The sequence below is a fragment of the Patiria miniata genome, unplaced genomic scaffold (assembly GCF_015706575.1).
Source record: "Patiria miniata isolate m_02_andy unplaced genomic scaffold, ASM1570657v1 HiC_scaffold_16, whole genome shotgun sequence".
Taxonomy (NCBI): Eukaryota; Metazoa; Echinodermata; class Asteroidea; order Valvatida; family Asterinidae; genus Patiria; species Patiria miniata.
The window spans coordinates 14679216-14693959 of record NW_024037054.1 but is presented as its reverse complement, the minus strand read 5'-3'; the positions used below and the strand labels follow the sequence as shown (position 1 = coordinate 14693959).

General features: G+C 40.4%; 1 protein-coding gene across 2 annotated transcripts in view; it reads left to right on the top strand.

Moving 5' to 3' along the window:
* The window catches only part of LOC119723081 (protein fantom-like), a 54162-nt gene that overhangs the window by 22934 nt on the left and 16484 nt on the right, over positions 1–14744 (top strand). For both annotated transcript variants that reach the window (XM_038193583.1, XM_038193582.1), the window contains 12 exons: positions 616–755; positions 1748–1905; positions 2630–2696; positions 3788–3900; positions 4777–4884; positions 5455–5523; positions 5799–5876; positions 6904–7019; positions 7911–8110; positions 9629–9717; positions 11034–11208; positions 13025–13179. In XM_038193583.1, the coding sequence (XP_038049511.1) occupies positions 616–755; positions 1748–1905; positions 2630–2696; positions 3788–3900; positions 4777–4884; positions 5455–5523; positions 5799–5876; positions 6904–7019; positions 7911–8110; positions 9629–9717; positions 11034–11208; positions 13025–13179 (1468 nt within the window). The remainder of the gene's footprint in view (positions 1–615; positions 756–1747; positions 1906–2629; positions 2697–3787; positions 3901–4776; positions 4885–5454; positions 5524–5798; positions 5877–6903; positions 7020–7910; positions 8111–9628; positions 9718–11033; positions 11209–13024; positions 13180–14744) is intronic.

Sequence of the window (14744 nt, the reverse complement as noted above, 5' to 3'; positions counted from 1 at the left end):
CTCTCTTTGTAACCATTATGGGGATACATATTCACAGAGTCCATAGTTTGCCAGAAATTTGGACCATAGGAAATTGCACTGAAATGTGGTGCAGTCCAAAGTTTTGGGGATTTTGTACTTGCCATAACTTTTCATGCAATCAAAAGTTTAGAAGAAAGTGAAGCATGACAAATACCGTACTACCTCATGCAATCCGAAGGTCGGGGTAACTTTCTGGCAAGAGTTTTTCTTCTGTTTCATTGGTACCTTCCATAATATATCATGTTTGTGTCGTGTTTATCCCAAAAGGAAAATCATCTATAATTTGGATGTGAAGAAGGAACAGTTGAATGACCATAAACATTTTCATCAAAATGTATAAAACTCAATACTAGCTAAGTCGAATGCATCAAGAAGTCCACATCACCAAATCCAATTTTCAATGGTTCTTTTTTGAACTTTAACAAAGACTTATTTTTTTAAAGCATGCCTATTTTAGGTATCATGAACAGATGTGTGTCTAATTATCAAGGCAATTGAAGTGTTTCCTGTTGTGCATTAATTGTGCATTTCCCTGCTAGGAGATTGTACGTTGACCATACATATTGAGTGTTGCATTGTATATTGCCTCCCCAGTGCATTTGATGCTGAGAGGGAGAGGCAGTACCGAGCCAATGAGAAGCAACTGAAGCTGCAGATAGCCCAGCTGGAGGCAACCCTCAAGGGGGACCTGAACGACAAGAACACCCTGCTGGATAAACTCAATGAGGAGCGAGGTAAGGTCGCTGATAGTCGGCTCGGGCCATTATCGGCGACCAGACCCCTAACCAGACGGCTGCTCCAAGCCCACATGTGACCTAACCGAACAAAATGAGTCATAAGGCCAAACTTAGTATGGAGCTTGCCCAAAAAGTGGTGCGGCGATGCGGCTTTTACCTGATTTCTTTTTGCTTCAAATGTCGGCTGATGACTGCAAATGGTGCCCGACTAAACTTAGTGCAAATATATGGGAGTCCAGAGAGGCCACATAAAGCTTATTCTCGACCATAACCCAATCTAAAAACACGTTAAAATTGTGCAGCAGCAGGATTCCAGTCAAACCAGTGAGGTTGGCGGTTTTGAGACATCATCTTTCATTGAAAAAAAAACTTTTTCATTTTGCCGACGCGCATGGCTACGGCGACGCGCGCGCATACCAGAAACCGGAGACTTTTTTTTTGTGGCCTAAGCCACCAGAGCTTCTTTTTTGTAATGGGCCTTTTTATAGAAATTACAAAGAAATCAATTGGAGCGATCAACCTTTTCACCAACATGATATCTTAGAGATTTATCAAAATGAAGAGCAAATTATATCCTTCCTACTTCATGTGAAAAGTAATAATTGAAAAATTGTTCTTAAGACCATATTTCGTGGGATCCAGTCACATATACTTTATTTGGATGAGGATAGTGGTCTAGTGGTTAAGGATTCATTCGAGACACATGACCAGAGGGTCAAGGGTTCGAATCCAGCTGCTGGCCATAAATTGTGTCCTTGGGCATGCCACTTTACCCCAACCTCTCTCCACCCAGGAGTATAAATGGGTACAGGGGGTTACTCCCCAGGTTACCAAGGGCATCCGATCCATGGGGAATAGAAATATTCTCAGTCGTTTTATGCCCCTGAAACCGGAGATAAACGCTGGCCTGATGGGCCATGTTGGCTCGTGACAGACTTTACTTTTATATTCTTCATTTGGCAATCATCATTTGTTTCTTCTGATGTCAGAGCAATATGAGAAGTTGTCCAAGGAGAACCAACAGCTGCAGATCAGCTACTACCAGGTGAGGCAGCAGCTGGATGAGCTTCAGGAGAAGATGAAATTCTTCACCAGGGAGAGCGCTGTGGACTTCCAAGAACTAGAAGAGGCTCTCATCATTGTCAAGGTAGGGGGAAAGAGTCCAGAGTGACTGGCTAAAGATGTAAAACCTGTGAAGTGATGCTCATCAAGTTTCTATTAAAGGGAATGTACAACATTTGCTTTTGCTGCAATTTTCAGAAATAAATGGATTTGGAGGATTAGTATGTTATATGAAATATTGTTAAAACGGACTTGTTTCATGTTTTGGGCTTGTAGATGCTGGAAAAACCAAGAAAACCTATCATGTACTTGTAGTCTAGTTCCCTGACCCCACTTAAGATGAAACAAAGCAATTAATACACTTTGGGGAATTGTAAGGTCAGAGAATCAGTCTAGCAAGCTTGTACCCCTTCACAGGTGTGTGATCAATTGCAAAGAAAAGTTAGTTTTTGAAAAAAAGCCAGTTTTCTCCAACGCTGGTCGGCTGACCAGCGTTGGAAAAATAAAGTTTTTCTTGAAAATGTCAGCACACCAGGTGCCAGGATTTTACAGGATGTTTCAGACTGTCATTCCCTAACAATCCAGTAAGGTATTTCGTGATAATTTGATCATCTCGTTTTTTGATGTTTGCAAATGTTGTATTTTCCCTTTCAATCATGTGTCATGTTCAATTTCTTCTGTTCCTTTTGCTCTGTGCCTAACGGATATTAACCATGCTCTCCTTTTGGTCTTCAATAAAAAAAAAGTTTTCTTCCCAACAAATGTTCAATTTCTTTGTTTTATTTATTGAAAAACTTCATCTTTTTTAGAAAAGGAAAGAAAAAGGCAGTCAGGATCTGGAGTTTCTGGAGAAGGTGGACGAAGAGATGAACAAAGGTCAGAATCCTGAAGCCAAAGATGTTGTAATGATGTGTTCATATATGACCCTGTGGTCTTCATGCAGTAATACCCCCTCATTAGTCAGTGTACATACAACAGGTCATATTTTATTTGTAACTAGACAGACTCTTCTTTTGTTTACTGAACAGTGGTTGGCAACATGATCTATGGGCTCCGTGCGCCAACAAAAGAGGACGCATTTTTACCTCTTTTGAGAGCTCCGTGGACAGGACACACGGTGTGCGCACACTGTACTGTTCGTGCGCGAAGTACTCCAGACTTCCTGAATGTGCAAAAGTTATAGCCACCGCGTCTTCGTTTGAGCGCCAGGCATCCGAATACGTTAGAATTCAACTTGCGATGGTCTCCGAGACTAATCCCTACCCCCGATAACTTTGGATACATTCCAAATACGCAGTGGATGGATCGGGAACCAGTCTAGGTCACCCCCAACTCTCCTTTTCTGGCCGTTAATGGGGTACTTGTGCACGGGGCCCTAGGGCTCTCTCACTGACTCGCATAACCCTGCCTACATCTGCGTCCCGGAGAGTCTGCGTCACCCCAAAAAAAAAATTGTTTTCTTCTGTAACATCAATGGTGACTGAGAGCGCATGAACAAAGTTCTTTTTGGAAAAAAAATGTCCTCGATGTGACTGCAAGTTTTTGGTATCCAAGTTGTTGTAAAGCAGTTGTGTAGACTAGCTCCGCAACATAAAGATGATAACCGGAACAGTATAAGGACCAGGTATAAGGACCGTGAGCCAGCTAGTCTACTTAGCACAACAACGCGAATTATGTCACGCAAACGTTTATGAAATGATCTAAAACTGAAGATGTCAGCGAGTAATTTCACAGAACTGGAATTTCTTCTTTTCCAGGTACGTTGCCTCAGATGCAAATGCATTTAGTGCCTCTACATCATAGTGTGACATTTTGGTTATTCATTGATGAATCCATTAAAACCATAGATTGCTGGGGCAGTTTTAGGCACTACAGGGAGTAATAGGCTCATGTTAGTTGCGATGAAGCACCATCTATTACTCATACACTGAGACCATAATTCTTTTCTGTCATTGTCTCTATTTCAGACTTGAAGGCTCAGGTGGTATCCTTGCAAGCGGAGCATGCGGAGACAGTCAGTGAGCTAGAGAAGACCAGGAATATGCTCATCCTGCAGCATAAGATCAACAGGGACTATCAGGTAAAGATGCAACAATGACTAGACTGAGGGATCTGGTTGGCGTAGCGGTACTTTCCTCGCCTTCCACCGCTGTGACCCGGGTTTGAATCCCGCCTGAGCCAATATGTGGATTTGGTTTTCAGTCCCTGCCTGATTCTGTGTTTTTCCAGAATATCTTTCTGGGGATGCGTCCCACCACTAAAACTGTAATTCCTCCCACATTTTCTACCAAGGGACCCCACTGAAATAAGTCATAATTTTAATTTTAAATAAGTTTAATTTTGATACATTTAGACAAAACTTTCAAATTTTAATGCAAGGCAAAAAGTGGAAGATAGATTTGTTATCTTTTTATCAACCATTTGTTGCCCTGCCGCACAAAAACCAAATGCCAAAAAGATCTTAGCTAAGCAATGATTGAAAAAGTCTTTTGAGATGTGATACTTCCTTGAAGGGGTCTGCTTATAACCACTTCCAAAATGAAATTGAATTGAGTGATGGTTGTAATAAACTGTCATAAAAGCTGATAAAAATTTGTGTTTGGTAGAAACACGTTGAGTAAACTCAAGGAAACACTCAAATCAAGATTTAGTGTTTACTTGAGTTTGCTTCCGTATTATGAATATTTATAAATCAATCATTCAGAAAATGATTTGAATTGATCAAAAAAATGTATCTGAAAATATATATATTCGGGCATGCAACTTTTCCTCGGATCCGCTGATTTCCTTATTTTTTACTTCTCATGAATGCCATTACAAATTGAAAAACGCTGTTCAAAGTCTTGTGTGGTTTGGAATTTCCTCGTTTTATCTAAATTCCCAGTTGCACGCCAGTCTACTACCTTCATACGTTAATTCTTAATTTTATATCATGCCAAATTTCTTTCTCTTTTAGATTGAGGTAGAGGGGGCTACCACTAGGCTTGAGGATTACAAGCAAGAGTATGAGACCAAGCTGGAGGAATACGCCCAGTTGCTGGATATCAGAGCTGCAAGAATCAAAGTAAGGCATCCAGACTACGAGTAGATTTTATTTTTTTATTGAACTAATCATGTAATTTTGCCTCCAGAAATTGTAAGGTGAGGTGAAGTTAAAGGTTTACAGAAACAGAAACAGTCACAGCTCTGCACTCATCCGTTCCAGTGTGTAAAAAGCGTTCGTTTAAAGTCATCATCTGTATTAATCGCTGGGCGAGTAACTTGATTCCTCAAGTACTCGCGGGTAGTTTATGCTACTCGTTCTGCTCGTGGTTTTTAATCTACTCGAGTACTCGTCCTGACGCGAGTAGAAGCGAGTACTCGTCCTGACGCGAGTAGAAGCAGGTACTCGGGAGTAGCAATTTAGAATTTGGGGTTTAAGGTTCACTGCTAAATACGTCCCCTGCAAACAGGGAATCACTCCCTCCACCTCTCTCTCCCCTAGGATTCCATTCGTCCAAATTACCAAGTAATTTTTTTGCAAGTACTCGAGTAGAAAAATCAACTACTTGCCCAGGCCTAATGTGTTTGTATGTTTTAAAATCTCACTTGTGACATTGACTTTGAAATATTCCTTCTCTTTTTGTTATTGCAGAAATTGGAGCGTCAGTTGAGAGATGTTGCCTATGGAACCAAACAGTACAAGGTCACAGACATAGCAGATGTGAGTCACCCTTTAAACCATTAGCACTTGTATTACATTGTATTACATTGTATTACATTGTATTTCTTCCTTGAATAAAAAAAACAGACAGTGCTGCAGCTGTTGGGTGGTATAGCAAGTAACAGGCAGGGCAGTTTGGGATGGTACAAGAAGCAATGGTTTAAGTTTCATTATAATTTATCGTCCAGTATGAAAAATATATACAGGTTATGAAACCAGAGATTATATGTATCATTTTTTTGGTTGTATTTTTTTTTTTAATAATTTTTGAAAAGGACGATGATTATGAGGAGATTGATGAAACAATCAAGCTAGAACGTGGCCAGAATCTACTAGAGCTTCATGTTACAAGGGTGAGTCAAGCTTTTCTCTGACCATAAAAGAATGACAGGCAGAAAATAAAGAATTACCCCAACTGTTATTTGAAAATATGTATTTCTATATTGTATGCATTGTTTATAATTACCTTGCACATATATTTTTGTTTGAGTCGGTCTGTACCCAAGGCTGTGGAACAGTGTTACCGAGACGCCAAATACAATTGTTATACCACGGTGATAGATTGTGATTTTGTATTGGTCGAGAGTGGATCACGTGACATGCCACAAAACGCATGAGCGATGTACGCCGTGGTGCATGAGTGATGTACCCCACAGGCTACATTACCTTGATCTTTCCCGCTGTTGAAAGTGTCGTTTCCACCGCGTTGTATTATATTAGTGTGACCTTGGGTACGAGGTTGTAGCTACGCTGGTACTACCTAAATTGATGTATGTTCCTGTAAGATGTGCCATGGTGGACAGTGAAGCACTATTTCTGCTACGACCACAATTGTTGTTAACATCATTCGTCACTGTTTGTCTGCTTTGTTAACTGTGCCTATTTCCCAGAAATTTCCCCGTAATAATGTCGGCAGATGACAACAGGTCGCCTCCAAACAAGAGCTTTCTCTCTTGTTCCAAAGACGAGATCAGAAATTCGATTTTTGAACAGAATAGCATCAACCCGAAGAAAAATATGGAAAATTCTGTGCGACAGTTTGCCAATTCTGCACCGCAACAGGAAGAGACCCACAGTTTAAGACGTTACCAGTGACAGAATTGGACAGTTGTAATCTATAAGTTGGGGGCAAAAGGCACCCTCGGCTAAACACCACGGACCTTGTCACAGACGGCAACAAGTGTATAATGTGTGCTGAAAAATAGGATTGTTCAGCAGGAATCAAGCCTAAACACTTTTGCAGTGCTGACTGAGTACCGCCAATGAGTCAACACAAAGAATTCACAAATTGCTATTTTTCATTTACAACTGGAAGATCATATACTTCATTGACCATTTACACAGTCGATGAAATTGACATTGTTTTTTGTTATTTCACAGCTTGTATATAGCAGAGAAGGTCTAAAAGCTCTCGGAGATGAAAACCCGTCCACGTTTGTGACCTATGCATTCTTTGAGTTTGAGCTCCAATCAACGCCCATACTCAAGGGAGATAGGTAAGATTTTCAACCCTCAGCCTTCAGGCATATGTTTTGATCTTTTCTTTACCCTCAAAAGTCAACCACCGTATCAGAACCTTCAAGCCTGTTTACACAAACGCAACTTTGTCGCAATTAGTTTGTATGGCATGTCATGCAATGTTTTTAATAAGCCACAAGGAAAACGTACTAATGCAGCCTCTTTTTGATTTTGCAAAAATGGTTAACTCATCTTCAGAAAAGGGAGCTTGGGCAGCTTGGGTAAAACGCATAGGCAACTACAAAGCTCTCAGAGAGTGCAAACCTCCGCCAAGGCTGAACAATTCCCTACCATATTGTCAGTACACCCACAAGAAATACTCGCATATCCACTGGACTTCCATATTTTATTGCACATTTAAAATGTCAACAGGATTGCTCATATTCTGAATTTATCGAAAAATAGCGATGTTGGCCGCTTTCCGCTAGGGGGTTAATGTTGAGCTACAAGCAAAATTGTGGAATCTGGCCCTATCTCCCAATGGTGAAGAATCCTTAGAAAAATATCCTACATCCAGACCCAGATCTGGATCACTTCCAAAATCTAATAGATTTGTACTTGTACCAAGGACCACCTCTTAAAACTATTTTCATGAAAATCCGTGCATACCTTTTTTGAATTATCTTGTTAACAGACAAACCAACCAGCAAACGAACCAATTCCGATGAAAACATAACCTCCTTGGCTGAGGTACTTATAGGGTCAACCTGAAACCTTTTGGAAAAATCAGTTCGTCAGTTTGAATGCAAACTTGCCTGCAGCTACCAAAACTCATGTGGAGGCAGATGTCTGGTTTTACAGATCAACACACACTTTTCCATCAAAGACAATCATCCTGGAAAACAAAATTCCTTTTGATATCATTGCAGGCCTCAGTTTGACTTCACCTCCCAGTACAAGGTGACGGTGGACGACTTCTTCCTGCAGCATCTCATGAAGGGCTCAACGACCTTGGAGGTGCACCAGGCCATCGGCACGGAGTACCGCACCATCGCAGCGTGTCAGCTGCGATTCCGTGACCTGCTGGATAAGCCCCAGGGGCGGCTGCACGGCACGGAACAGCTGCTAGGTAGGCGGTGGCGTATGTCGTGTGTTGCTGAGTTTTTGTGTCTGGGTTGGCACTGCTTACTTTACACTACTTGCGACTGGAATTGACCTGTTTTTGTGCAAACAATAGAAATACTCTTTTTGGGAAATTCAGTAACTTTACTTACGGATGTGCATTTACGGGTTATGTGAGAATTGGGTACCCGATTAAAAAAAAAAAACATTAAAGAAACCCAACCCGAAAATTTAAATCTTGCTATACAGATTGTTCATAAAGTTCTACATGATAATACTACCACATCGGTGAGATACAAGATTTGTGTACAGTGAGCTCGGTACATGCAGCTTTACAGAATCTGTGGATGAGTTGTTATAAAAAAAATATTATGTTATTAATACAGGTCTGGGCAATTGTTCTTTTGTAAATTGTGTGGCCATATGAATTCCTGTATTTAAATTCTACAACATATTGTAAACTCACTTAACCCTAACTCCCTAGGCCTTTTTGCTAGGATGTAGCCTCAATCCTGCAATATCCTCCAATAGGCCTAATGGAAAAATAGCATATAACCTCAATCCTGCAAATTCCTCCATTATTTCTTGAATATGGTCTGTGGAGGGGTGACCACTGCCTGAATCCTGCAAAATCCTGTAGCAGTGACTGTCAATATGTTGAGGCTTGGCCAGTGACATCCTTGAGCAGTATGAATGATTTCAAGCATAATCCAGGCCTATATTTATGCATGGCTGAGCAAAAACAACACAAGGTCCGGCCTAAGACCTTGACAAAGTGCATCCTACGAAATCAGTAACACACTTTTTCCATGTAACCTCAATCCTTCAAATTCCTCCACTTTGGCAAAGAGGATTTTGAAGGATTCAGGGCGGTTAGGGTTAAGCATTCATAGAGGCCCGCATGATAGCATAAAAGTCTATTTAAAAGTGGCACACAGTCAAAACGTACCGCCTATGGTAATCAATGTGTAAATGTTCACTTCACACATTTTCTAAACATTCATACAGAAAGTAGATTCTAAAAATAGCCCTCTCCTTTCTTGACATTTTGTTGTCTAAAGCCTGGTTCATACTTCACGCAAAAACGAAAGGAAATTTGTGACGTCAACAATATGTTCGAAGCACGTCCACCATTGTTGACGACATGAATTTTGCTTCGCACATGCTTTGGCGTGAAGTATGAACCAGACTTAAAGCGGCCAATTTTCTTCCGAACGGAAGAATTGAATGACGCGCCATGCCTGATTTTCAAACTTTTCATAACACTAGTGTATGTATGGTAGTGCGTAAAATGATTGTGTGGTATGTTACTGAATTGAACAGCAATTAATAGTTGTACCTTTTTCCCCCCCTTCAATTTCAGTGCTTCCTTAAGTCATTTTTTAAGTGTCCCTACTGTTCTTGTACATGATCTGTATACGTGTCCATTCTTGTACATTTTACAATAGGTGTTGCATTGAATAGGTAATTGTATTTTCCATCTTTTTAGTTTCCATACTGACTTTGTACATATTATTTACTTCAGGCCTTGAGCGTGCTGGGGTCAACTTTGGCACCATTGAGTTTTGGGTTCGTCTCCGTGTCCCCATGGATCAAGCACTCAGACTATTCAGAGTGAGTCTTCTTTTAGTTCTTGTCCCGTGTTTTTTCATGTCCATGGAAATCTTAGGTGGTGTCGGAAAGACATGTATTGTCAGCATGTGACCATGTAGTTGGAATCGACAAAGACCTAGACATTAGCTCTAGAACAGTCTGAGGCAGCCTTTTTGTCTCGCATGGACTTTGTACAGGAAAGAGACTATGTACGTAAACTGTAGTATATATGTGGTATTTTGGTCAAAGTTTAGTAGAATTTGTCTCATTTCAAATGTTGTATTCCAATTGGAACCAAACTTGAAACATAGATGCAACATGGGAACCTTCATATGATAATGATGTCAAAGGTCACATACCAAGGTCAAAGGTCATCTGAGGTCAAGTTGTAAAAAAGGCTGAACATGTAAAATTGGTCTCATTTCAAAATTTGAAGTTCAATTTGAACCAAACTTGGGTCATAGATGCAACATGGCAACCTTCACATGATAATGATGTCAAACGCCACACACACACCAAGGTCAAAGGTCATCTTTACAGATAATCCTGAAAGCAGGCGAGACGCGCAGTTCAAGAACCGACTTGTGTTTATTAAAAGTGATTAATAAATACCTTGGAGAGTTGATGGTTTCTGATTGGTCGAGACTCGATCACGTGGCCGGGCATTAACGGTGATAATGACCGGCTTCAAAGAACAAGCGAAAAAAATGGCCCCTGAACCAGCATTGATCCAGCCCCATGGAAGGCAATGATTGGCCAAATTTACAACAGTCATACGGCAGCTTGTAACAATACAGCACTGCACATGCGCTCAACCACCTTCGCGTGAGACTGACGCGCGCGTACGCAAAACAGTTGCTATGGGTGTGCGCGCGTAAGGAAGTTTTGAAACGACCAGAAATCGTACGCGTACGCAATGAAGACGTTGCAATTGTCCAGCGCAGCCTGGGCCCGGCTGTGGTGTACATAACAACGCTTATTGAAGAGACAGGGTACCACGCATAAGCTAAAATATGGCCCATGAACATGAACACAAAAAAGTCTGGAAATATCGCCGGAAAAAAAGTCACAAAATTGGAGCATTTTAACTGTTTATTTCGTTAAAAAGGTATTTATTAATGGGAATAACAGTGTGAGGAGCCGGTCTTCACTGCGTGATAATGACCGGGTGTGGGGGTGACCGCTGTTAATGGGCCTCGACTTCGTCTCGGTCCATTAACAGCGGTCACCCCCAAACCCGGTCATTATCACGCAGTGAAGACCGGCTCCTCACACTGTTATTCTCTTAACCCAGTCAGTTACTTTGAGGTTCATTGGATGGTTGTTTTCAATGACAGGAAAGAGTCAAAGCCATGGGCTACATCATGTCCAACACCAGGACGGCCAATCAGGCCATAGCAACCCTGGACCAGACCGAAGGCAGGGAAGACACTAGAGGGCAGCAGAGGGACAACTTGAACGAGCTGACTGTCAAGGTGGTGCGATGCGCCGGCCTGAAGCCACGGAGGGAAGGTAGGTAACGGCGGAAGATACGGCACATGAGGTCATTATGGTATGACAGATTTAGAATTCCAGTGCTCATCTTTTAGACCTTTATCATGCTGCCACCATTTCAGTCATGTTCCCTGTATCCAATAACAAGACTGAATGATCATGTTTTTGTGCAAAAAGGAACCAGACTATTTTTCCATCCAGCCTTGCTTTGGTTACGTTGATTTGAATGGGGAAAAAATCAAGATGGCCGCAACATAATAATGGTCTATTACAAGCTGTTACGAACTCTGTGCATGAGTTACCCTCGCAATGGAAAATAATAAGCTCTGGCACCAATGTGGAGATAAAGTTGGCTTGTGCACATTTTAGCAAAATCGGTTGTGTGTGCCTCGAACAGTATATGCATTCACAACAGAGGGCACATGCGGTGTTTCCACTGGAGCTTTGGTGAGTGGGTATGGAGTACCATGTAATGCTGAAAACCCTCTCTGTTTCACCAGTATTGCAGTAATATGTCTTTCGTTCAGGTTTTAATCTCTTCGCCCTTTGTTTTTTGAAAAACAAATTCATGCCTTTCCCAACCTGTTAGCACTCATTGATGTGAGTTGAAGAATCCATAAACCATTCAGAACACACACACTCAAATTTGTATCCTTGTAGAGACATTTCGTTGTTCTCGTGTAGTAAAGTTTTCGAGTTTGAAAAAGAAGTTTCAAAATGCTCTTATTTTAACCAGAATTAATTTCCTTGGCTGAAATTCGGACTTAATATCCCTTTTCTAAGACTCTTCCACTTGCGACAGATCAACCCACCTTGGAAATTCCAAGTTTTTGAGTAAAATCAATTTCGTGAAAACCTTGTGGAGACGTATTCATCTATAGAAATTGCCCTGTGGAGACGTATACAAACTTTTGTTCCCTATTGTGGAAATGTCTCCACATGGATACAAATTTGAGCACAGGTTGAGTGGTTTAGAGCAGTACAGAAAAACGGGTTGAAAAACAAACAAAATAGGATTGTTCTGAAATTCACATTCATTTATGTCTGAGACCGAGACTTTTTGATAGAGACCAGAAAGGACAATTTCATTTAGAATCAAAAATATTTTGAATGCATTTCAAATTTAAATTTCAGAAATTTGGGCCAAATGTGGTTCAAGTAAAAAAAAAAAAGTGATGGACTGTGGAAACAATATTGACTTCGGGTGATCACAATGCAGTGCGCCACCAAGACTTTGCCATGGAGAGTCAAGTTTTCAACTTAAAAGTCGACAAAAAACAGCCCATTGGAATGAGTGTCAGTAGACAACTTGAGCTGATTTGTTATAGATTGGGGCTTAGCGTTCTGTCGCCTTACAAAAAACACCATATTGATAAGGTAAAAAGAAAAGAAAAGGGCAAACATATACTCGAATCATACGCTTACGAAACTACTGACCGGAAAAACTAACAATTTCAAATGTCCCGCAGTGCAAACTGGGAAAAATGAACTCTCCGTGGCAAACTTTTGGTGGCGCACTGCATTGTGAATTGCCCAAATTGTTAAGAATGGATTTGAATATTAAAATCATTTTGTGGGTGAACTTTAGCCTTTGTAAGTGTTCTTTGCCAAATATGGTTTCCTTGCTCAGTGCCTCGTTTTTTACAAATTTTGCGGTCTAAAATGGCCTTGAATCAATAAATTACGGGCTTGCAGAAGAGCCTGTGCCTGACAGTGCTATAAATTTGATAAATAATCCACACATTATGCGTGAACCCTCTACCCCTAACCCCCACAAAAAACACCCTTATGACAAAAGTATTGTTCCACTATTGTTTCCCATTTTCCAAACCAGGCGTACAGCCTAACCCCTACGCCGTCTATCGTTTCTTTGATTTCAACGATCACGACACCACTATTGTAACCAGCAGTAACTCCCCTGAGTTCAACGATGCCAACGTCTACCCTGTCGTCATGACAGCTGAGCTGGATCAGTACTTGAAAAACGACGTAAGTTTCAACTGTGTTCGTGGGATACCTTTCTTCCCATTCTTTTCCGAAGTCTCCTCCTTTTTGTTTGTTTTAAAACTGAGAACGTTAAAACTGACCAACTTTCAGCTGCCAAGTCAAACATTATTTATCAATTTCCAAACAATGACCAAACAATAGTCGGCTATTGTACAGAGTGAGTCAAAAAGAAAGTGACCAAATTTGAAAAACATTTTAAAAATATTTGGCTTGCTAAAGAAAAACAGGCATAAAGTACATCTTGTTGAACTGTAAAAGTGAAAACTTCACGTGATTTGCATACTCTATTCCCAAGTTTTGTCTATTTCAATAAAAAGATCACAAAACTCGGCCGTCCACCACTGATCATTTGCCGTTCTATGAACTGATGAATACCCATTGAGTACAATAAACATGGATGTTTTCCCACTTTGATGAATGAACAAGAACTTGCAAAGGAAAACATACAAAAATCGCTGTCAATATTTTAGAAAAAAAAGTTGACTTGTTCCTCAGATTGAAAACACAAAATCTGACGGTAAAAAAAATGTTTCAGTCTTGATTTCAATTATTATAATCTCATTTGTGTTCCCCACATGTCCAATTAAGTACCTTCAAGCAGTGGCGCACCCAAAGGGGGGGGGGGTTGCTCGGGGGGGGCTTGAGCCCCCCAAGAGGTTGTCAATTTTTTTTTTTTTTTTTTTTTTTTTAGTCAATTTTTTCGACCGTGGTGATATGTAAGTGGCCTATATCGAGTAGTATAATAGGGGTGTAAATGGCGCCACCAACGACAAAATAGTCCAATCTCCAAAAAAAATTTAAAAAAAAACCCCAATTTTTTTGCTGTGGCCAAAAATTTTGGGCAACATTTTTTTTTTTAAATTCAAATTTCTGAACAAAAAATTGAACAAAAAATTGTGAACCCCCCCCCAAAGCCAAATGCTGGGTGGCCCACTGCCTTCAAATACATACATGACATATGCAAGAATTGGTATGTACACTTTATTCACTCTATGTATGCGTCAGGGTGCCATTAGGCACTAAATCTGCTTGGGATAATTGAAATAATGCAGTCAGTTTTTGATGTCCCATACAGAGTGTTATATTTCCTTATCACTATTTAACTTAGAATGCATTTGCATATTACAAAAATTGACTGACCTTAGTCATCTGCATTTGGACAAATATGGTCAAGATTTAGAAAATGACACACAGTTTTTTTGGAACTTGTGTGCATGCATAATGAAATTTGTATCCTTAGGGAGACATTTCTTTGTTCTTGCGTAGTAAAGTTTTTGAGTTTGAAAGTGAAGTTTCAAAATGCTCTTATTTTAACCAGAATTAATTTCCTTAGCTGAAATTCGGACTTAATATCCCTTTTCTACAACTCTTTCATTTGCGACAGATCAAGCCACCTTGGAAATTCCTAGTTTTTGAGTAAAATCCATATATCTATTTCGTGAAAACCTTGTGGAGACGTATTCATCTATAGAAATTGCCCTGTGGAGACGTATACAATCTTTTGTTCCCTATTGTGTGCACGCCTCCAGAGGGCACGGTGTATCAGA